General features: G+C 51.2%; 1 protein-coding gene across 2 annotated transcripts in view; it reads left to right on the forward strand.

Moving 5' to 3' along the window:
• The window catches only part of UPP1 (uridine phosphorylase 1), a 29035-nt gene extending 10013 nt beyond the window's left edge, over positions 1–19022 (forward strand). The window contains exons 3-9 of one of the 2 annotated variants that reach the window (XM_042963185.1): positions 6313–6377; positions 11033–11150; positions 14113–14271; positions 15254–15368; positions 17591–17800; positions 18086–18232; positions 18746–19016. In XM_042963185.1, the coding sequence (XP_042819119.1) occupies positions 6334–6377; positions 11033–11150; positions 14113–14271; positions 15254–15368; positions 17591–17800; positions 18086–18232; positions 18746–18903 (951 nt within the window). In that variant the 5' untranslated portion in view covers positions 6313–6333 and the 3' untranslated portion in view covers positions 18904–19016. Of the gene's footprint in view, positions 1–6312; positions 6378–11032; positions 11151–14112; positions 14272–15253; positions 15369–17590; positions 17801–18085; positions 18233–18745 lie in introns of both variants that reach the window. The other variant, XM_042963194.1, reaches the window with a different exon arrangement.
• The last annotated feature ends 4500 nt before the right edge of the window (positions 19023–23522 follow it).

The following is a 23522-nucleotide window of genomic DNA, read 5'->3' on the forward strand; positions in this document are numbered from 1 at the left end:
CTGTATAAATCTGTTTGATGAATACTGTGCATGCCTGGAATTAGGAGCTAAAATGCTGATCAGCGATTACAATTCTGACGCGTGCGTGGGTTTCCTGCCACTAATTCTCTGATACCAGCAGGGCGTCAGAGAATTCAACTCACTTCTGACACCACCTACCCAGAGATGGCAGTCAGACCCTCCAGGCTGAAGGCCCGGTCCCCCAGCACGGCCCCTCCTCCCTCCAGATGCCAGTCCACGTGTCACCTGGGTTCTGACCCACCAGCTACAGACCAAAGGCTCCCACGACCCCTCCCTGGGTTTGGCGAACTGGCCGGAGCCGCTCACAGGACTCGGGGGACAGATCTCTCACTAGATCACTGGTCTGTTGTAAAAGGATTAAGTCAGGAACAGAGGGAAGGGAGAGCTGCCCAGGGTGCGGTTGGGGAGGGGGTGCTGAGCTCCCTGCCGCCCCAGGGCCCGCTGTCCCCCCATCTCCACGTGCTCACAGACCCTGGCCTGTTGGGATTTTATGGGGGTTTCAATGCATAGACACGACTGATGAAATCATTGGCCATTGGTGATTGATTAAACCTCCAGACCCTTGAGGTGGGAGGTGGGGCTGACCGAGCCAATCTCTAATCGTGTGATTGGTTTCCCTGGCAACCAGCCTCCACCTTCTGGCGCTTTCCAAGCCACCTCATTAACATAACAATAGACCCCTTAGTGCGTTCACTACTCTGGGAAACTGCATAGAGACCACATACAGCCGACCCTTGAATAGCAGGGGTTTGAACTGTGCAGATCCACGTACGTGTGGATTTTTTTGGATAAATACAGACGGTACTGTAATTGTGCTTTCTCTTCTTTATGATGTTTTAAATGACATTTTCCTTTCTCCAACTTTAAGAGTATAGTATATACTACATAAAACATACAAAATGTGTGTTCATCAACCATTTATGTTTTCAGGAAGGCTTCTAGTCAATAGTAGGCTATTAGTAGCAGTTAAGTCTTTGAGGAATCAAAAGGCAGAAGCACCAGGCGGATTTTCCAGTGCACACCCCTTCCCCCCCCACCACGTTGTTCTGAGCTCAACTGTATGTATATATCTGTTTCCCTTAAAACCACCAGTTACCCGCAACAGTTGGGCTTAATTGGATATAAAGTGTAAAACTAGCCAAGAAGCACAGACTTGCTGAAGCACGTGGCCAGTAACATGGTTCCCTGGTCACTGCGTGGTTCAAGAGGGGATCCCCAGGTAGGGGATAATCTTTTCTAATAGGATTTTAGTCACAGAAGAGGTGTGGGTCTGTCTACAAGGCAAGGCTTCATTCCAATAAGAGAGAAAGCATATGATCCACGACTAAAACATATTTATATCCATGAGATGGAGGGATTTGCACAGAACCCATTTGCCAAACCTCAAACGGTCCATTGGGCAGTATGGGTGTTTCCCAGGATTGTATTTTGGCCAGTGGGACAAGCAGAGTTCCTGCCATATTGGTTCATGAACACTATCCTTTCACGGTAGACCAATGGTTTAATGTGCGTACAGTTGTGAGTACTGGGAATTTAAAACTTTCTGGTACGGCCACATTGTTCTTTGGTCCACACCTGAGTTCTCTCTTTTTATCAGACCAACAACTGTCAGATTTCCAATATTGATTCTCCTTTTATGGGGCCAATTTTTGGGCATCTCTGGTCAATTTTTCCAGGCCGTCATTTGGAAAAACGTATCTTTGGACCATGACTGGGGTCCTGCTGTTGGTCTCCTTTAGCACAGCATTTTTGGTGGAAATATAAGCAAAGTGGTTTCCTTTGGCCTCCAGGGGGATGAGGCTAAATGCCTGGAACCGTTAGTAATAACTAGAGCCACCAGCAAAAAGTATGGCATCTAGTAAATGTTGGACATAGGAGCCATTTAAAAAAAATATTTTTTATTTATTTTAGAGAGAGAGAGTGCGGGGAGAGGAGGGGTAGAGGAGGGAGACACAGAATCCAAAGCAGGCTCCAGGCTCTGAGCTGTTCAGCACGGAGCCTGACTTGGTGGTGCTCGAACTCGTGAACCGCGAGATCATGGCCTGAGCTGAAGTCAGTCACTCAACCAACTGAGCCACCCCGGCGCCCATTGGAGCCATTCTGAATCTTATCCTCATGGGAGGTAAGAAAACTGTTGTTTCCCTTCTGAAATCATGAGCTTCCCCAAAAGCACACTGAGTGTCCGCATAAATGTTTGTGGTTCTGCCCTTGGCTAAAACAGAAGCTCAATTTAGGGCACATAAGTCAGCCTGTCGGGCCAAACAGAGGAGCCTGAGGTGAAGGTCCTGTCTCGGTGACTTCAGGGGAGTTGTATAGCACATCCAGTGTGACATTTGATGCTTCGAATAAGGACCATCAGTAAACCATGAAAGGCTGCATTGACTAGAGCAGTTTCCTGTGAATTGTCACGGGAGTCAACAGGTGATCTGTCAATGTGAGGCCACTGTGAGCGATTTTATCCTTGATGGAGAGGAGAGGGGTGAGAGGGTTCAGGATCCTGGAACCAGAAAGAGTCATTGTAAGAGGAACAGTGACCAGGATGATGTCACGGGAGGTGAGGCGACAGGCTGAAAAGTCTTGAGCATCAGGAGAACTTAGGAGGGCTCCTGCATGGGGCACTGGGATGGTTAGAGGAACCCCTGTGACTATTTCTTCAGTGGCCTTAACTGAGAGGGCAGTGGCAGGAATGGCTGTGAGGCCAGGGGGATATCCCTGAGTCACAGGGTCTAATTGTTGGGTACAACACCCCATGGGGTGATGGTGGTCTCCGTGTTTTTGGGTGAGCGGCTCTCAGGGCATCCCCCTCCCTCTCACATGCAGAGAGGAAAAAGGGAGGGGCGCCTGGGGGGCTGTGTCGGTTGAGTGTCTGACTCTTGATTTCAGCCCAGGTCCATGATCTCATGGTTCGTGGGGTCAAGTCCCATGTCGGGCTCTGCACTGAGAATGTGGAGCCTGCTTGGAATTCTCTCTGTCTCTGTCTGTCTGTCTCTCTCAAAATAAATAAACTTAAAGAAAAAAAAGATACTGATTGTCCTTAGCAACTGGAACACTAAAAATGCACCACATAGGTCAGTTACCTATGAAAACGTGAAAACGTTGCTTTCAGTGGGCACGGATGTTGGGAGTGTATGGGGGTTAGGAATAAAAGGGTTTTGAGGGATAACAGTCTTATCGATTGCCTCGAGGTCCCAAACAAACCTCCATCCTTGGCCATCGGGATTTCTCACAGATAAAGTAAGGGTGTTACAGGGACTAGTACCGGAGATAATGAGGCCCTGAGACCTGTAATTCTCTATTATGGGCTTGACACCCTGAAGGGCTTCTTCATTTATAGGCTACTGACTTATTCTAAGGACAGGTTTTGAGGGATCTATTTGAGCCGTATTGACAGGTCCTCTGTGGACTGTGCCAATATCAGTTAAGGATTTTGCCCCTAAAGAGGATGGTAGCTGATCCATTTGTGACAAATTACCAGTGTCCCCAGACTCAGCTGTGGTCCTGTCAGAGACAGAGCAAATCAAAGATGTCAAAGGGTCATTTAAATCCCCTGGTTGGCTATGTTGATGACTACTGTCAAGTTCTAGAATTATCTTCCCCTTTGGGGAAAAAGAAATTCTGGCATGATGCTTTTCTAAGAAGTCTCAACCCAATAAATGAGTAGGGGCAGAAGGCAGAGTCAGTATGTCTCAAAGAGAGTAGGTTCAGAGATGGGAAACTGTTGAGTTGTAAGAGACCCCTCCTCACTAACTGAACTAACTGTTCAGGTGCTCTGGGCGGGTGGCAGTGGGGCTGGGCACTGAGGGTGTAGGTCCTGTGTCAGTAAGGACGGAGTTTCATTCCCAGTCTGGAGAGTGGATTCTCCGAGCTGATTACCAGCGACGGGCCGACAGGACGTTGAAAAGTTTGGCTAGCGGTCTAGAAGCACCTACAACGCCTAAATTTGTTAACAGTCTTTTTTTCCAATATCCTGGTTGCTTGTAATAACAGCAGAAATGAGACTTGGCTAGGGTGCAACCAAGCTGGTTTGCCAGGATAACTAAATTTGGAGGGGACGTAGTTTCCCATTCCGGCCTGGCCCTTTTAACTGGAAGGGAAAGATCCTGGATCTTTGATAAACAGAGATATAACTGGGGCGCCTGGGTGGCTCAGTCGGTTAAGCGTCCGACTTCAGCTCAGGTCACGATCTCGCGGTCCGTGAGTTCGAGCCCCGCGTCGGGCTCTGGGCTGATGGCTCAGAGCCTGGAGCCTGCTTCCCATTCTGTGTCTCCCTCTCTTTCTGCCCCTCCCCCGTTCATGCTCTGTCTCTCTCTGTCTCAAAAATAAATAAACGTTAAAAAAAAAAATTAAAAAAAAAAATTAAAAAAAGGTAAACAGAGATATAACTGTTGATAAGCAGAGAATTAAATCCTGCCTGGGTGGACTCAATAGCTAAAGGGAAGACCAGAATGTCTTTAAAGTCAGTTTGGAGTCCATCGTCATAACCATGAGCAGATTCATCAGGCTTTTGTGTACACGCCTCAACCTTGTTCCCGTCACCAGGCTTAGGACAAGCCATTATAATTGCTCCAGTGAGTGAGTGTTCTAGCATCTTGCCAAAATTCGGGGGTGTGTTGGTCTAACTCCTGCTCGGGATGTTTCCACCAGACTGGCTTCATCCAGTGTTTGGGCTGGCCCCAGCAATCAGCGTGTGGATCTGCTGATACAAATCCGAGAAGCCAGGTTGGAAAGTTTGAATAACTATGTGCAGTTCTTCAGCAAACCTATGGGGGTCCCCGGCCACGTTGGAGAGCTCGTTAACTCTGGCCCCCAGTTCAGCCTCAGTCTGGGGACCATAGGAAACCGGGAGTCCATTTATATCCTCAGAAGGCTTAACTTTGAAGGAGCTGGTTTTAATAGGTTCAGGATGCAGAATGCAGGGGAGCATCAGGAGAAAAGGAAGGTAAAACAGATAAGAAGGAGGGGCTGGAGACAGGGCAGGTGTAGAGAGAGCAGAGGAAAGTAGCCCCGGGGCCTCGCGTCTGTGGACAGAGAGATGGGGGAGGGGAACAAGAGGCCGAGCCCCAAGAACTTAACGCGGCCGCATCTGTGGTTTCTTCTTCCTCCGGCTTTAGGATGGTAGTAAAGACAGGGTTGACTCGTGCCTGCTTCGGATCTTCTCTCCTTCCTTGGCAGGTGCTGGAAATCCCACAGTTCAGACCTCTCCCCCGACCCGCACCCCTCTTCCTGGGCTGTCCCTGACACCTGAGATCCCACAGGGGTGGGCAGCCGGGAGTGGTCTGTGGGGCCAGGCTGGGAAACCAGGGGTGACGCCCGCCCACCTTGGCTTCTGGTGTATTTCTGCTAGCTCCTTGGAAATTAGCAACCCTGCAGGTCACATAGCGCACATGGGGCCTGATGTGAGTGTGCACAGAGTTTCAGCACTGGGCTTCCACAGGCCAGTGAGCCAGAGTGCCCTGGGTTCCTCCAGTGGGGGTGAGTGGGGTCGGCGGGGGGACTCGCTGTTGTTAAGTTAATTACACAAGGAGGCCTTGGACGGAGGTGTCAGATCTGATGCCCAGGTCCCAAGTCAACACCTTGGTGTTGAGCCTGTCAACACCTCGAGGGTGTCAAGTCAAATCCCTGAGGACAAGCTATACTCGATCTGCCTACCAACCATGTCCTGGCTCCCCTTCTGTACCTGCTCCCTTTAATTCTCTCCTGGGGCCTTCCTGACAGCTTCTAGTCTGACGCTGCCTTGTTCCAATAGATTTTTGCCAAATAAGCTCTTAAGAGTCTCTTACATGCCTGAGTCTATTTTTAAATAATATTCTGGGGGCACTTGGGTGGCTCAGTCGGTTGAGCATCTGACTTCGGCTCAGGTCATGATCTCAGAGCTCGTGAGTTCGAGCCCCATGTCGGGCTCTGTGCTGACAGCTCAGAACCTGGAGCCTGCTTGGGATTCTGTCTCTGTCTCTCTCTCTGCCCGCCCCCTCCCCCCGCCCCCCGCTTGCACTCTGTCTCTCAAAATTAAATAGACATTAAAAAAACCTTTTATTCTTATTTTTTTAATGTTTATTTATTATTGAGAGACAGAGACAGAGCATGAGTGGGGGAGGGACAGAGAGAGATGGGGAAACACAGAATCCGAAGCAGGCTCCAGGCTCCAAGCTGTCAGCACAGAGCCCAATGGGGGGCTCAAACCCACAAACCACGAGATCATGACCTGAGCTGAAGTCGGATGTTTAACCCACTGAGCCACCCAGGCGCCCCCTCCAAAACTTTTAAATAACATTCTATGTTATTTTCTCCTAGGCTCCTGCCCCAGCTGAGAGAATGGCTTCCTCGGGACTCCAAACAAAGAAACGTGACAATCACAAGTAAGGCTCCTGCCAACCGCAGGCTGGTTAGATCCTTAGGTTTATGGCGATTACTGTGTGACACATGTTTTTCCGAGAGCCGCCGTACAGTAACACGTTTGATTCTGGTGACAGAGACCGGGGACGAGATGACAAGAGCTCTGGCGTCTGGTGCCAGGGACACGCGGTGTTGGCTACGCGGGCAGCTCTGGGCTCAGAACGGCTCTGGTGGGGCCCCTTCCAAAACACGGCCCCTGCTTGTCTCCCGGCCCTGTCGGGGTTCGGAATCGTAAATACTTTCTTTATGGTTTTCCGTGATTCCAGCTGGTGATCCTTACAGCCCGTCTTCTATGTCTATTTGTGCACTGCTGGCCAAGGGAGAGTTTCTTGCCTTCATCCTGATTCCTGCCTGGGCTTGAATCCAACAGTATTTTGGTTTCCTCTCTCCCCTTGGTGTCCCCCACCTCTGCTGGGGTTACCTGGGGGAGCCCTGGAGCTGGGCTCAAGGTCATGGACAGGACCCAGCCGGAGTGGCCCCTGGCCTGCCCTCCGCTTGCGCTCCCTCACTGGTGTGTCCTTGCCCACCACCGCGAGGCGGCTGTGGTGTTAGGAGCTCGAGGCCAGCTCATGAGTGCCTCTTATGAAAAACATTCACGTTAAAGTGAGCCCGTACGGTGAGGGGTACTGATAGAACCCAGCTTCCACAGCAGTCGTGAGTGTGAAGTAGGTTTTTATGTGCGAGCTATTCGATTTTCAAAATTTATGTTTATTGTTGAGAGAGAGAGCGTGAGCAGGGGAGGAGCAGAGAGAGAGGGAGATACACAGAATCCCAAGCGGGCTCCATGTTGACAGCAGACAGCCTGATGTGGGACCAGATCCCATAAACCGTGAGATCATGACCTGAGCTGAAATCAAGAGTCGGATGCTTAACCGACTGAGCCACCCAGGCTCCCCATGTGTGAACTATTAGTTACATCATTTCTACCGCAAAGCCGAGTGCCTCCCAGGTACTAATGTTTGTATCTGTGTCCAGAACGGGGCCTGATGCGTGGCTGGGGTCAGATCCGGCTGGCTGCTCTGAGCTCTCCCTATCCCCCGCCCCAGACTCCCTTCCTCGCCTCTTCTAGTCCCTGAGCACCTGTCCCGAGGCACCTGGACAGCTTGTAGAATCAGCCAGTTTGCATCCATTTTGCATTTCCTTTCCGGAGCAGGTGTTTCACGAATAGTTGTTAAATGAGTCAAGTGACAAAGCCAGATAAAGTGACTGGAAATTGTATGTAGAGGAGAGAACGAGCTTTCCAAGTAATGTCTTTGATTTGTTTTAACATCTTTTAAAAAGTAAGTTCTGACATGGTCTGGTTCATTATGGTCCTTGTCCAATTTATCTATTTTAAAAGCATTGCAGGGGGTCCCCGGGCGGCTCAGGTTGAGCCCCGGTTGAGCATCCAACTTCGGCTCAGGTCATGATCTCACAGTTCGTGGGTTCGAGCCCCACATCGGGCTCTGTGCTGACAGCTTGGAGCCTGGAGCCTGCTTCGGATTCTGTGTCCCCTCCCTCTCTGCCCCTTCCCTGCTCACGCTCTGTCTCTTTCTTTCTCTCAAAAATAAATTAAAGCATAAAGAATTGAAAAATATATAAAAGCATTGGTGTTCTTCATAGTAATGCTCTGTTTCCTTCTCCTTCTCTTCCTGGAATCAGGGAGGGGGAAAAAAAAAGTTTCCCATTTTGAAATAATGTGGCAAACTTGTCTTAATCACATCCTGTTTTGTCAGTTCTGACGCTTGCCGCTCAGCCCTTCTACTTGGTCCTCCGTGACCATAACATCCCGAAGGCGTGTAGCAACCATCCTGTCATCAGTGACGGTTGTCGTGAGAAGACCTTAGGACGCCATGACCGTGTGAAGGTGTCAGAATTTTCATAGCAGCCGTGGGTACAATGTAAACGGATGAGCGAGGCCGTGTGCCTACAAAACCCCAATCAGACTCTGGCTGGATCTGCCCCGCAGGCCGCAGACACTGTCGTGGCCTGGATGCTGTGCCCTTCTCTGTCTTACCGCAGTTACTACCATACTGTAGCTGTGTTTGCTCCCATCCGTTTTCCTTACTCGATTTTGGGCATGTTAGGGCACAAAGTGCCTTACAGTGGCTTTTCAGGTCCGGCGGAGTGATTGGTGCAGACAGGAACTCATGACTTAGTCATATGGATAGCTTGCTCTCCCAGGAGATCACCCGTGTTGTTGCACCCTAAGCCAAAATCAATACAGTCAAACATTGGTTTGCCAGATGGTTCATTCCAAAATCCAAAAATATCCATGTAAAAATGATTACAATACTGAACATAATACACAATAATAAGGAAAATACAGAATAGAAAAATAAATTAACCTGCACTTATGTTTGAAAGCCTTTGTGGCTTGTGTGAGGGAGACGGGAGAGGACGGTTACTGTGTAGGACGACTTTCACGATCACTAATGGAATCACTGCTGTCTATTGGTCCCCTGGGATCTTTTTCTGCATGGGGGCCCTTGTATATGCTCGCACGGATGTTGACTACAGTGCAGTATCAATAAACTCTCGTCATAGACTGTATTTACTGTAACTGGTAATAAGGCAGCGGAGGAAAGGGTCTCTGTCCGCAGGCAGCCTGAGCTAGAATGAAGCAAAGCGTTCCTAAGCTCACTCTTGTACGGAAAAGCAAAGGACTGTCCACAGGTGCTTTGAAGTGACAGAAAAGACACCAGTGCCAGTTGTGGGCACCTTCCAACGTGCTGAAAAATCACTGATTTCTGCCAAACACCACAGCCTGAGACCGAGCATCCGAGCCTGGGAGACGATCGCCCACAATCCTACAGAGAGAGAGAGAGAAGGACCATTGGCTCAGTTGTCATCATGTGTCATTCGGTGTCACGTACGACTCACGTTGCAAGACATCCATCACTTGCTTATCGAGTTAAAATTCTTAGAAATGTTTGCTTGTTGGGTGCCTGGTGGCTCAGACAGTGACGGGCCAACTTCGGCTTAGGTCACGATCTGGCAGTCTGTGGGTTTGAGCCCCGTGTCGGGCTCTGTGCTGACAGCTCGGAGCCTGGAGCCTGCTTCGCATTATTGGCATTATGGCTATCCAGCGCATCTCTTTGGTAGGGAAATGTGTGTTTTCAGTTAGATTTTGAAACATTGGGCACATGTCCTGAACTCTCACACCCCCAAGGAAACAGCCGCTGAGCTGGGGGCCTGAGTCCCATAAAGCATCTCCCCGGAGGAGTTCTGCAGCATACTTTTTCTGATGGGCTTGGTTTACAGGGTGTGAGAGACTCAAGCCAGCCCGTGCAGTCATGTGGTGGAATTTCCAAGTCACAGGCAGCTGAGAGCCTCTTCTCTTACATCTCTTTCTGGTTTTTTTTTTTTTTTCTTACAGAGTTAAATTGAGGAGGAAACAGATCAGTGGGTTCTGGGCAGAAGGTCAGGCGTGGAAGGAAGAATGAGAAACTTCTGAATGCCCTCACTCAGGGATCCATGTCTGTCTGTGCACCCCTGGTGCCCGACAGGCCAGGCTTTGGTGGGGAGCACCGTGGCCTCTGGGAGTCAGGCAGACACAGATGTCAAAGGAGGCGTGTTTAAGCTTGTCAAGTTGGAGATGTGGTCTAGACCTACACATCTGGTTGTGTAAATAAAGTTTTATTGGAACACAACCACACGCACTTGCATTTGCCTCTGGTCCCTTTCACGTGACAACATCAGGATTGAGTTGTGACAGAGCCCACGTGGCCTGTGAAACCCAAAATATTTACTATCTGGCCTTTTATGAAAAAAGGTTTGCTGACCCCTATTCTAGGCTGGCAGTGTGCTGTCTGATAGAAATAATAATGTGAGAGGCTCCTGGGTGGCTCAGTCGGTTGAGCGGCCGGCTTCACCTCAGGTCATTATCTCACAGTTTGTGAGTTCAAGCCCCACATCAGGCTCTGCGCTGACAGCTCAGAGCTCAGAGCCTGGAGCCGGCTTTGGATTCTGTGTCTCCCTCTCTCTGCCCCTCCCCCACTCACACACTCTCTTTCTCTCTCTCTCACTCTCAAAAAATGAATAAAATGTCAAAAAGAAAGAAAGAAAGAAAGAATAATGTGAGCCACACACACTTTCATGTGGCCACACTGGAAAGAAAACCAAAATGGAAAGATGTCTTCTCTCATCCCTCCCGTTGGACATTGTACAGGAGTGGTACTGGATAATGCAATAAGACAAGAAAAATTAAACCCAAGGTGTACAGATTGGAAAGGTTACCTCTGGAAGGGAGAACAAGAAGCTTTTTTTTTTCTTTTTTCTTTTATTCCCATCCATATTTCCTATGTGAATGTATTATTTTGAAAATAAAGCCAAGTTCAGGTGTCGAATGAACTTGGGTTGGGTAGCAACTGGCTATACTTTCTATAGGGTGATTTAGCACTTTGATCTTTGTATTTTCTTGGCTCTTCTGAGTTCTTTGTGATTCTCCTCCAAACAGGGGCCCAGGGTGTGGGGAGGAGATGTGGGGAAGGAGAAGGGGGCAGAATGGACACAGGCAGGTGGGAACATTTGTGGTGCTAGGGTGTCCCATCTCAACTGACACAGGATGCTTCTGTTCTCACTTTGGCCACTGGGTGCTGGTGCTCTATAAACCTTTCGCCTTTCTATTTTGTGACAGTGGCCACTTTGTACAACCCACCAACCCAAATGTAGCAACAATGCAAGAAGATGTCCTGTACCACTTCCATCTCAGCACCAGCACGCACGATCTCCCTGCTATGTTTGGAGATGTGAAGGTAAAAGGCAGGGCTGTTGATTCTGGGGATTTGTCTTAACATCAGTCTCGTCATAGGTGATACTGGTAGACATGGGCACAGAGGACAAGTTCATCAAGTTATATCTTCAGATTTTTGCTAACCGTTGCTTTTAAAATATGTAAACTAATGAGTTTGATGAAGGAAAACTTGTAAGTTCTGCCATATTGGTGCCTAAATAATCTCTTATAAATTCAGTGTGTAATGGAAACCATATAAAATAAATTTCCTAATGTTCCACTTGGAGAAAAGGAGTTACAAAACATTCTGTAGAGGAACAAGGGAGAATAAGTGAGTAATTACACGTGTCTCCTTGTAATTTAAAGTGCATGTTTGTTCTTTTAATGGCTTACTTGGCTGAATGCAACTTCTAGCCCATTTCCCCCACAGAGTCCTGAGTTCCTCAGTGTTGGTTTATCCTGGCACAGGACTTTTGAAATGTCTGATCCCTGTGGGTAAAGATGGACTAATGTTTAGATTCAAAATCAAAACAATGAATGACTCAAAATTTCCTTGCTTCTCCGCGGGTCTGTCTTAGCAGCCACCGTATTCCTTTCCAGCTGTGAGACGACTCCCCATGTATTCTTTTTTTTATGAGAGGGATTTTCTCTGGTTACTTAGAACTAATAGTATTTTCTTAATTGGGGTATAATTAACATATGGTGTTAAATTAGTTTCAGGTGCACAATATCATGACTCGACAATTCTGTACATCGCTCAGTGCTCACCATGATAATGTGATCATCATCTGTCATCAATGTTATTACCATCCTGTTGAGTATATTCCCTATGCCATACTTTTCATCTCCATGACTCATTTATTTTGTAACCGAAAGTCTGTGCCTCTCAATCCTCCTTACCTCTTCCCCCATCCCCCCTACACTCTCCCCTCTGGCAACCACCAGTTTGTTCTCTGTACTTAAAGTCTGGTTTTTTTGTTGATCTCTTTTTTCTTAATCAGTTAGCTTTGTTTCCTAAATTCCACATGTGAGTGAAATCATATGGTATATATCTTTTTCGGACGGACTTATTTCACTTAGTGTTATACTCTCTAGCTCCATCCATGTTGTTGCAAATGGCAAATCTCATTCTTTTTTATGGCTGAGTAATATCCCATTGTATGTATGTGGACACACACACACACGCATGCGCACACACACACACACATTTATTTATTTGTATCTTCTTTATCCATTCATCTATCCATGTGTTGCTTCGATGTATAGCTATTATACATAAATCTGCCATAAACATAAGGATGTATATAACTTCTTGAATTAGTGTTTTTGTTTTCTTTGGGTAAATACTCCATAGTAGAATTATTGGATCATATGATTTTTCTACTTTTATTTTTTATGTTTCTTAAAGTTTATTTATTTATTTATTTTGAGAGAGAGAGAGAGACAGAGTAAGCGAGTTTGAGCAGGGATGGGTAGAGGGAGAGACAGAATCCCAAGCAGGCTCCATGCTGTCAGCGCAGAGCCCAAAGTGGGGCTCAATTTCATGAACTGTGAGATCATGACCAGAGCTGAAACCAAGAGCCGGAACCTTCACCCACTGAGTCACCCAGGTGCCCCCTATTTTTAACTTTTTCAGGACCCTCCATACTGTTTTCCAGAGTGGCTGTACCAGTTTGCATTCTCATCAACAGTGCGCGAGGGCTCCCCTTTCTCCACATCTTCACCAACACTTGTTGTTTCTTGTGTTGTTGATTTTAGCTACTCTGACAGGTGGGAGGTGGTATCTCATTGTGGTTTTGATTCGCATCTCCCTGATGATGAGTGATGTGGAGCCTCTTTTCATGTGTCTGTTGGCCATGTGGAAGTCTTCTTTGGAAAAATGTCTATTAAGGTCATTTTTTGAAATGGGATTATTTTGTTGTTTTTTTTTTTGTTGTTGTTGCTTTAAAGTTTATTTATTTTGAGAGAGAGAGAAAACACAAGTTGGGGAGGGGCAGAAAGAGAGAGGGAGAGAGAGAATCCCAAGCAGGCTCTGTCTACACTGGCAGCACAGAGCCTGGTGCAGGGCTTGAACTCACAAACTATGGGATCATGACCGAGATCAAGAGCCAGATGCTTAACCAACTGCACTACCCAGGCACCCCTAAAATGGGGTTATTTGGTTTCTTTGCTGTTGAGTTGTATAAATTCCTTATATGTTTTGGAGACTAACTCCTATGGGATGTGGCATTTGCAGATATCAGTGGGTTGCTTTGTCCTTCTGTTGTCGGTTTTCTTTGCTGTGCATTGTGTTCTTAATGTATTTACTTTCCATGCGTTTGAATTTAACCTTTCTAGGCGGTGGGGATTTCTTTTGTCATGTTTAGAAACTAATAACTCTTTCATCATCAAACTCCTTAAAACCAGCTCATTTACTTTTTCTTCTTGTGTAAAACAAAATGAAAAATAAGACTGTATATATAATACTTTGCAGATTTTAAGTTTTACTTCTCTGAGCGCCACCCACGCACCTGATTTCTACCAGTTCCCGACTCCCACTGGGCCCTTGGCTCTTTCTATACTTTGGCCGTTTGGCTCTTGGACGTCTGGGTGGGAGACGTTGGTTAGAAGCCCATCGTACAGATGGGCTGGGGGGCCCCGGTCGCACGGTGAGGCTCCCTCCAGGACATCGGCCGAGCTGTGCACGTGATGGACAGAGGCCGGGCAGGCATGGAACCTCGAATTACCTCCCCAGAGATAACAAGGGTCTGGTTTCCCTGTGTCGTGCAGAACTGTGACCCGGTACTTCTCACACTGAGCGAGTGTGCATCACTCACAAGCCTCTGCATCACTCACAATAGCACACGTAACTGGGCTCCCCGGACACAGGAGCTGTGAGGCCTTTTTTCCCAGCAACGTCTAGGTGATGCTGATGTCTGCATCTAGGTAGCACCCTTTATGGTGCTCTGTGCCTGTGCTGACGGGGCTCTGTTCTCTGGCTGCAGTTCGTGTGTGTCGGGGGAAGCCCCACCCGGATGGAAGCGTTCACCAAATACATGGCCAAGGAGCTGGGCCTTGACCACCCAGGTGCAGAATATCCCAACATCTGTGTGGGGACCGACCGCTACGTCATGTTCAAAGTGGGCCCCGTGCTGTCTGTCAGCGTGAGTACCTGCCCTGACAGTGGGCTCGGGCCTGGGGCTCCGCAAGCCCCCTGTCACCCCCGCCTCCTGCTCTCTGCACACACACAGGCCTGGTCCCCTCGACACCTGTTTACACTGTCAGGCTGGGGGCAGGGTGAGACGTCTCTAGGAGCGTGAACCGTCCAGAGCACTCCAGTGTGTGGAGACAGTGTTCAGTTCCAGATAGTTCGTGGAGGCAGGAGTTATGCAAGGTCACACGTGGCCAACATAGGTGCGAGAGCTCACCCCAGCTTTGGGAGCAGCGCCTGCACGTGTGTGGGCACTGGGGAGGGGCTTCGTGGGAGATGTGCCCCAGGAGGTCCTCTGAAATAGACTAGGAGGTGGCGGGCACCCAGTAGCGGAGGCACGGGCCAGTTACTTTTTGTGGCAGAAGCAGAGAGCGCAGGGAGAGAAGCAGGACAGGTAAAACTGTGACAGTTGTGCGTGGCGTGGGCATCTGTGCAGCGTCTCCGGCCTGTGGGGACGCTCGTTACCTGGCGCCTGAGTAGCAGGCTGTTGCTTCCCCACCAAGCCTCCATTTCCTGGGCTGCTACCTGCTTCGCAGATGTGGGGACCAGCTGTGCGACCCCTTCATGCAAACGTTTGCATTTCCCAAAGTGTCAATAGTTTTTATTAATTAGCTTATTTATTTTGAGAGAGAGAGTACAGGGGAGGGGCAGAGAGAGAGGGGGATCCCAAGCAGGGTCAGTGCTGGCAGCACAGAGCCCAATGTAGGGCTGGAACTCATGAACCATGAGATCATGACCTGAGCTGAAGTCAAGAGTCGGATGCTCACCACACTGAGCCCCCCCAGGCGCCCCAGTAGGTTTTAGGTTTATACTTGGAAGGTCATGTCGTCTCCCTGCCCGCGCCCGATGCACAGAGAGCGCACCGGCCGCCCCCTCGCCCCGCCTCCTGCCCCCCCCCCTCCCCCCACGTAACGCGACGTCCCTCCCGGTTCTAGCACGGCATCGGCATCCCTTCTACCTCAGTCATGCTGCACGAGCTCATCAAGCTTCTGTACCACGCCCGCTGCTCCGACGTCACTGTCATCCGCATCGGCACCTCGGGTGGGATCGGTGAGTGTGCCGAGGGCCTCCGCCCAGGGCCAGTGTCCCCGCTGCAGACCCAGTGTGGGGCGGGCTTGGGTACGAAGAGCCCTCTACCCGGCTTTGTTCAAGGAAGCTCCTGGCAGGAGGCACGAAGAGAAGCTCTCGTTGTTTCCGGTTCGGCTGGGACCACTAGGCCCAAGTAGGTAGCGGAAGGGCCCTAAGCCCAGCGTGTGTAGAGCCTCGTCCTTTTGGGGGCAACCATGGAGTCTCCTTGTCTGCCTGCCTCTCTCCGTGCCTTCTAACCGCTTCTTCTCTGCCTCTCTCCTGTCCCCTGCGCTCCCCAATCCCTGCAAGGATTCAAGCACCTTAGGAGAAAACCAACAGGAAACTCAAAGACAGAGATGGAACCCAAAGTTAAGATAAGTGTCCTTAAGTTGCCTAAAGGGTCCCCAGGCCAACCTGAACGGGTTTTGTTTTGTCCCTGAAAGCCACAAAGAGAACAAAGAGAACAGGATGTTGTAAGAAAGCCAAGGCTGAGTTCAGAGCCAAGGCCCCTGGGCACATTTGCTTTATAGAAGCTGATCATTCTCTGACTCAGACATTCCCGCCATGTGCCCCTGTGCCTGGTGGGCGTCTCCCTGTGGGGAACTGCCTGGGGGGCTTGGAGCCCGGAGGACCCTATACCGGCTGTTACTGGTTCTGCCCTGCACATGTGGGGTTGTGACCTCTCCTGGACTGAGGGCACTTCTGGAATTTAGGTTTTCTGACCAGGGGCGGAGACTACAGTAGACCCCAAATCTTCTGGATGCATTATCCCATTTTCTCATGTATACAGACAGATTGCTGTGTAAATATTGGTGCTTGAAGGATTATAAGTCAATGTTTAAGCTGTTCTCAGGGAAATGTACCGGGGCCTGAGTGGTTTTGGTCTCGGCCCCGGTGCCGTCCGCCAGATGGATACTCACAGCGTGTGCACATCACACCAGCGTCTGCCAAAGACCCTAAAGATCTGAGTTTCTGAGTTCTTGCTCTAGAGGGATTTTTACAGTTGATGATCAGAGAGCGTGGTGGAACACGTGGTGTCGATTTTGAGTCCCCTAAAATAGCCCCATAAAAACAGCCACTAGAGAGCCGACCCAGACCCTAGATGATGCTGGTGACAACGCATGGTGTGACATCTCCACGAATTCCAGCATAAGGGTGGTGGGCGGGTGCCGGGACACCACTCGGGAAGAAGCACAGTCGTGAGAACAGACAGCCCCCCTCCCCCGCGCCCCACATAGCCAGCAGGGACTCTGAGGAAGGGGAGGGGCTCACACACCCCAGCTTGAGGATGACCGGACATCAGGAAGGGCATGAACTCCCCAGGCTCATGAAGGAAGGAGAGCGCTGAGCACCATTCAGTTTCAACCCCAGCATGGGACCAGCTGCAGAGAGGAGGGTCTCGATGACCAGGAGGGACCAAAACAGCATGGGAGAGAAAGTCCAGATAAACATGCAGGGGCGGAGGACATACTTTGTAATGTTTCATGAAAACAGCCACTCTGGGGGCTCTAGAACCATCCACTGGTTTCCTCCTCCTCCATTCCTAATGTTTAGGAAACCCAATTTCCCATTCGGATAAGTATCAGGAAAGGCTCGTGGTCAAATCCCACACGAAGCTATTGTAAGATCAAGGAATGAGAGCCGAGGAATGACCCTACAAATAGGAAAAATACCCCAGGAAGGTGTACCCGGAAAGCATTTGACGTGGAACCTAGTAACACGCGGATGAAAGGAGAGCAGGATCCGTTGGGAATCGGTCGTTGCTGGAGCTGGGTTTGGGACGCACAAGATTTCTTGCCTATGTTTGTAGTTCCTTGAAATATTAAATAATGAGAAAGCACGAAACTGGGACCAGTTCGGCACATTGTGGTCACCTGAGCGGTAGGGTGCCAGTTACAGAGTAGCGGCTGGAAGGCGCGGCACATCAGGCAGGGACAGGGCCTCCTGGCAATTTCTTTTTCTTTGCTCTTTGCTCTCCCATATTCTCTGCCTCTATCATCAGAAAAAGAAAAGAAAAATGCTAATGTCGTACCTCAGTCATCAGAAAAAGAATTCGATGCAGAAAATCGATCCTTAGCGATTTCCTCTTCGAACATTACAGGGCATCCTGGTATTTTCTGGTGCAGATGGGTCATTTTCCTTTCTGCTCTGCGGTGCCCTCCCTGTCTGCCCCGTGTGGCCACGACGCCTGCTTCTCCCTCCAGGTTTGGAGCCTGGCTCTGTGGTCGTCACCCGCCAGGCGGTGGATGCCTCCTTCAAGCCCGTGTTCGAGCAGATGGTCCTGGGGAAGCGGGTGGTTCATAGGACACACCTGGATGAGCGGCTCGCGCAGGAGCTGATGCAGTGCGGTGCAGACCTGCGGGAGTTCCCCACGGTCCTGGGGAACACCATGTGCACCTCTGACTTCTATGAAGGTGATGGGGATGGGCCTGGCCTCCCGGGGGTGGGGGCGGGGGGCTCCTGCACGGCGGAGGGTCTCCGTCACTCCTGGGCTCCTGTCTCTTCAATGTTTCCATGGCGCTCATAGCGCTCTGCTTATGAGTGGGCGGTTTGGGCTCCAGGGCGGGCAGGGCCTGGGGGGATCCAAAGTGTCCCTATGTCCCGGCGGGAAGCACATCGCAGGCACGCAGTAGGCGCTTACTGCGTGCAAGTGGTGAGCACACCCAAGTCAACGCTGGCACGTCTCCATGTGTCTTCAGGGCAAGGGCGTCTGGACGGTGCCCTCTGCTCCTACTCAGAGAAGGACAAGCAGGAGTACTTGGAGGCGGCCCACGCGGCCGGCATCCGCAACATTGAGATGGAGTCTTCGGTCCTGGCTGCCATGTGCGGCGCGTGCGGCCTCCAAGGTGGGTGAGCATTTGGTCACGGGGGTCCTTCCTCCAGGGCTCAGCCTCCAGGCCCCTGTCCGGGCCCTCCTCCTGCCCCCACCACCCACCAGCCCCGAGGCACGTGTGGACGGGTTGGCATCGTCCAGCCCTGTGCTCAGACACCCTTGACCATCACACAGTCCGCTGCAGGGCCCTCAGGAGCCTCCGGGCCTCTAAGTAGGATGAGAAAGACCCACCTCGGCTCAGGTCAGGAAGCTGCCAGCGCAGCTGGGGGTTCCACCCCCGAGTTCCTCGTGTCCCCGGCAGGGTCCAGCTCTGCCTTCCAGAATCCCCGGAAGCCTGGCCTTGGAAGGCAGGATAGGGCTCCTCCCACCCCGAGCCAGTCCTGGGATTTGCTCGAGAGCTTCCTTTGGAAGTGAAGGCTGAGGGGGTTGATCCTGCGGGGACAGCAGAGGGGACGCCTCGGCCGGGGTCAGCAAGGCAAGCTGGAAACCCAGCACTTTGTGTGGATGTGGCGTTTGCTCTCTGCAGTGGCCGTGGTCTGTGTCACTCTGCTGAACCGCCTGGAAGGGGACCAGGTCAACAGTCCTCACGAGGTGCTGGTCGAGTACCAGGAGCGGCCACAGCGCCTGGTGGGTCACTTCATCAAGAAGCGCCTCGCGGCTGCCGGAAACCCCCGGGATCTCTGAAGACGCCAAGTTGCAGTTGCTATAAATAAAATCAGCACCCGGGTGCCAGCCGGGTGCCAGGCTGGTCCTGAGTTTGAGCCCCACGTTGGGGATGCAGATTACTGAAATAAATAATCTTTTAAAAAAATCACCTTCAAAATCTCCTTTTGTACGTCTTTGTGCTCATTTAAAATTTTGGAATTTAGGGAATTGGATTGTATTTCAGAGGCAAAGAATCCTGCATTAACGACACAAGTGGCCTTTTTTAATGTTTGTTTGTTGTGAGAGAAAGAAAAAACATGAGTGGGGGAGGGACAGAGAGAGGGAGAGAGAGAATCCCAAGCAGACTCTATGTTCAGCGCAGAGCTGGAGTGGGGCTCAAACTCCTGAACCGTGAGATCATGACCTGAGCTGAAATCAAGAGTCGGAGTGAGGCAGCCCCCGCCCGGGTCTGGTGTAGGATCAGGCAGTGCGGAAGGTCTGTGTAGATGCTGATTTTCTGAGGCAGGTGCCAGCTGTGCATCGGGGCCAAGGGCTTTCCAGCCCCCCAAGACTCAGAGGGGACGTGAGTCTCCTAAAGCTGTGGTTAAAAATGTCCCCGTATACGGGCGCCTGGGAGGCTCAATCGGTTAAGCATCCAACTTTGGCTCAGGTTATGATCTTACAGTTCATGGGTTCGAGCCCCACGTGAGGCTCTGTGCTGACAGCTGGGAGCCTGGAGCCTGCTTCGGATTCTGTGTGTCTCTCTCTCTGTCTCAAAAATAAACATTTAAAAAAATAAATAAAAAAGAAAGCCACACAGCTGAGGTTGGACCTGAGGCCCTCATGGTCCCAGGCCTTTCCCGTAACCCCACACCACACTGTCTGCGAGAATTCACTCTCAGGGCCGTCGTTTCCAGTGACCTCTGATCCCTGACTGGCCTGCTCGTTCATTCTGTGGGTGTCGGGGTCCTGGTTGGCAGCTGAAGGGCCTGACCTCACACTTGCACTTGGCCGAGCTAGAGAACAAGAACAAATCTCCCACCTGTCAGCCCATCAGCTTCTTCCCCATGACCGCAGTCCGTGGTCCAGCTGAGGAACGTCCATGATCCCCCCGCTTGTACAGAAGGAGAAAGGGGCAAGGTGAAAATATTTAGCACACAAAGCACTGGGAAAACATTGGGTCTCGAATCCGCTCATAATACCATTAGTTAACATAACACACTACTGTTTGCCGCCACGTTCTAAGGCAGGCCCCACAGCCGGGTCTTGGGGCAGCAAGTTTCTATGTTAGGTCAAGCATCTGCTTCCTTGTCTTTGGAGCCAGGACAGTGGACAGACCCTTTCTCCCAAAGTGGCTGTGGTTCCTTGTGATGGTTAATGTCATGTGTTGACCTGGCTAGACCGTGCTGCCCTGTGTGGTGCGACAGCGTGGCTGTCGTGGTGGAGGTGTTTTGTACATGTGGTTGACATCTACAGTCGCTTGAGTCTAAGAGGAGCAGAGTGCCCTGGATAAAATGGGTGGGCCTCATCTAATCAGTGGACGGTCTTAAGAGAAAACACTGAGGGTTCCCGGAGAAGGCATTCTGCCTCAAGTCTGCAGCAGGGAACTCCTGCCTGAGCTTCCAGCCTGGGAGTCTGGCCTACAGATTTCTGGCATGCCAGTCCCCCCAGTTCTGAGAGTCCGTGTGGCCTATGCAGTGGCCAGTAGGGTGACAGCACCACGTGGGCTTGGCCGTGCCTGGGGGGCCTCCTGGCTCTGCTGAGACGCACCCACATGGCCACCTGAGGCCGGAGGGCGAGGCCCAGCCAAAGGCTGGCTGCTTTTCCTGCAGAGAATTACTAGCCTCTAGAAAGTGGATGGGATTCCGAGGGAGCACAGGCCTCCACATTTTTGTCAGTGTTAGCAGAAAAGATCTCAGCACAGCAATTCGGCAGTGAACCTGTGGCCTGTGTGGAAGATGGCTGGCCCGCTGCTCTCTGCCGACCTGGCCACCCAGCCCTCTCTCCCCTGCCTGGCTCAGGCCGCGGCCCAGGATGTCCCGTGTCACCAGGGTGAGCTCCTTCAGTCTAGTGGTGCGACGGGCAGACTGGGCAGTTTATCTGGCAGCTATGCTTTCCAACAAGGCTGGGCCTGGGCCCCGTCCCCACAGCCAGCAGCCTGTCCTGGGACCAGGTGCCTCACAGCCCTGGGGTCTCAGAAGGGCGCCCACCTCTGCCATCGGCGGGCACTGTCACTGCAAGCCCCCGATGAACCCGCACCGCAGCCCTGAGGCGCCTTTGCGCTCCCAGGCCTCTGGGGCGGGGCAGCCGGGATCAAAGGGGAAAAGCCTGGCTTAATCTTCTCTCACCGACTGGAAATCCCACACACTCTTCCAAGGAGGGCCCCACCAGGGGGAAGTCTCCTGTCCCCTCCCTCCTGTCCCTTCTCTTCTCTGTCACAGAGGAGAGAAAGGTGGCCGGTTCATGTTTTCATTTTCCCCTCTGTTTGGGGTGCGGAGAGTCTCAGAAACTACAGTGCACAGCCTGGCGCAGAGCCTGGCATGGTAAACACCGAAGTTTTAGGCCTGGGAGGCACCTGGGTGGCTCAGTACGTTAGACATCCGATTGCAGCTCAGGTCATGATCTCGAGGGTCATGAGTTCGAGCCCCGAGTTCGGTGAGCTGGGGCTCGGGGCTGACAGTACGAGCCTGCTCTCTCTCTCTCTCTCTCTCTCTCTCTCTCTCTCTCTCTCTCTGTCTCTCTCACTGCCTCTCGCTCACTAGTGCTCTCTCTCCCTCAAAAATAATAAACTTACGAGGAAAAACAAAAGAAGTTTTAGGACTGGGCTGGGGAAAGGAGTGCTATTAAATATTAATCAGCCTATCAAACATCAGATACTATCGTCGGATTTTCAATGACACGGTAGCTCTCTTGTCTCTGCCCACTGAGAAGCAGGTGTTCCGTTTTCCATCTCGCAGAGGAGGGAAACTGAGGCCCGGGATGGGGGTCGCCCAGGGTCACCAGGCTGTGCGGGGACACACGGCTGGTGTATTGAATTCTGTGTGGGGACGGTGGCCTGCTGGACGGGGGTCGGGGAGGGGGGTACAAGCCACCCACCAAGGGTGCCGTTTCCACACTGAGGAGGTAAAGTCACAGGTCCTGCCACTTAGGGTCCCAGAAATGGGGTGGGGGCTCACGTCCCCTGTCCCAGGACATGGCCCCTGGGGAGCACAGGGCACCAGCACCTGGTACTTGCCAAGGGGGTGGGACAGAGGATATAGGTGGTTGTTTGGAAAGTGCCTGGGGGGAGGGGGGAGGGGAATAAATAGAACAGAAGGTGGGAACGTGACCGTCCAGGCCTGAGGGGAAGTTGTCCTGCTGTCAGATGCCTGGGGAGCGACACAGAATCACAACAGGTGTTTGTCTCATCACAAGGGCGACCAGCAGCTTAGGTGCAAGCCTTTCTGTTCAGAGAACTCGCTCCCCGTGATCGGGCAGGGCTAGTCTGTGGGCCTGGCCTTTCTCCCTTGTCCCCCTTCCCCACAGTGACCCAGCTGAGTGACCCTGCAGGGGCCCAAGCCAGGAAGTCTGGTCTGACTTCATGTGCCCAGGGGAAACGCCGCTTCTGTGTAGCCAGCAATACACGTCTATGCCAACGGGCTATCCCAGCCTTGGGGAGCTAGCGGCTAGGCACGGAATTCTTTCCAGGCAGATGTCACAATGTGGTCACAGAGGAGAAACGAAAGCTAAGGAAGGCCCCACCCACACCACCGCCTTCGGGGTTCTCCCCGATTGTGCAAGGGGCAGTGACAAAGAGAATTTTCAGGAAAAGATAAAATCACAAACCCCTGCAGGCATAAGAGTAAGCATGTGCCAAAGACTGTATTTTACGGTGAGGGAACTGGGCACATGTTCTCTAAGTTTGAGAGAATGGGCAGGGCGCCCGGCTGCCTCAGTCAAAAGAGCATGAGAATCTTGATCTCAGGGTCGTGAGTTTGAGTCCCACGTTGGGTGTAGAGATGACTTAAAGTTAAAAATAAATAAATAAAGGGTTCAGAGAATGGAAAAAGCACACACTGCTGGGAGGGAGAGCCAGGGATGTTGAAACAGATGTTTGTGGGGCAGGGAGTGGCTGGTTTTGCTTAGGGACTGGGGACAAGTTGCTCAGATGTCTCCCGGCGGTGATGGGGAGTCATGGCCAGGGAGGCTTTGCTGCAGACAGCATGTGGTTTTCTTGCTTTCTTTTTTCTCTTTCTTAATGTTTTTTTTATTTGAGAGAGAAAAAGAGAGAGAGACAGAGAGACAGAGAGACAGAGAGAGCACGAGCGGGGGAGAAACACAGAGAGAGAGAGTGTACGAGCTGAGGAGGGGAAGAGGAAGAGAGAGAGAGAGAATCCCAAGCAGGCTCTGTGCAGTCAGTGCAGAGCCTGACATGGGGCTTGAGCTCATGAACCATGAGATCATGACCTGAGCTGAAATCAAGGGTCAAGGGGCACCTGGGTGGCTCAGTTGGTGAAGCATCAGACATTGGCTCAGATCATGATCTCGTGGTTCATGGGTTCGAGCCCCATGTCAGGCTCTGTGCTGATAGCTCAGAGTCTAGAGCCTGCTTTGGATTCTGTGTCTCTGTCTCTCTCTGCCCCTTCCCCACTCATGCTCTGTCTCTCTCTCTCTCTGTC

This window comes from Panthera tigris, chromosome A2 (assembly GCF_018350195.1).
Source record: "Panthera tigris isolate Pti1 chromosome A2, P.tigris_Pti1_mat1.1, whole genome shotgun sequence".
NCBI lineage: Eukaryota > Metazoa > Chordata > Mammalia > Carnivora > Felidae > Panthera > Panthera tigris.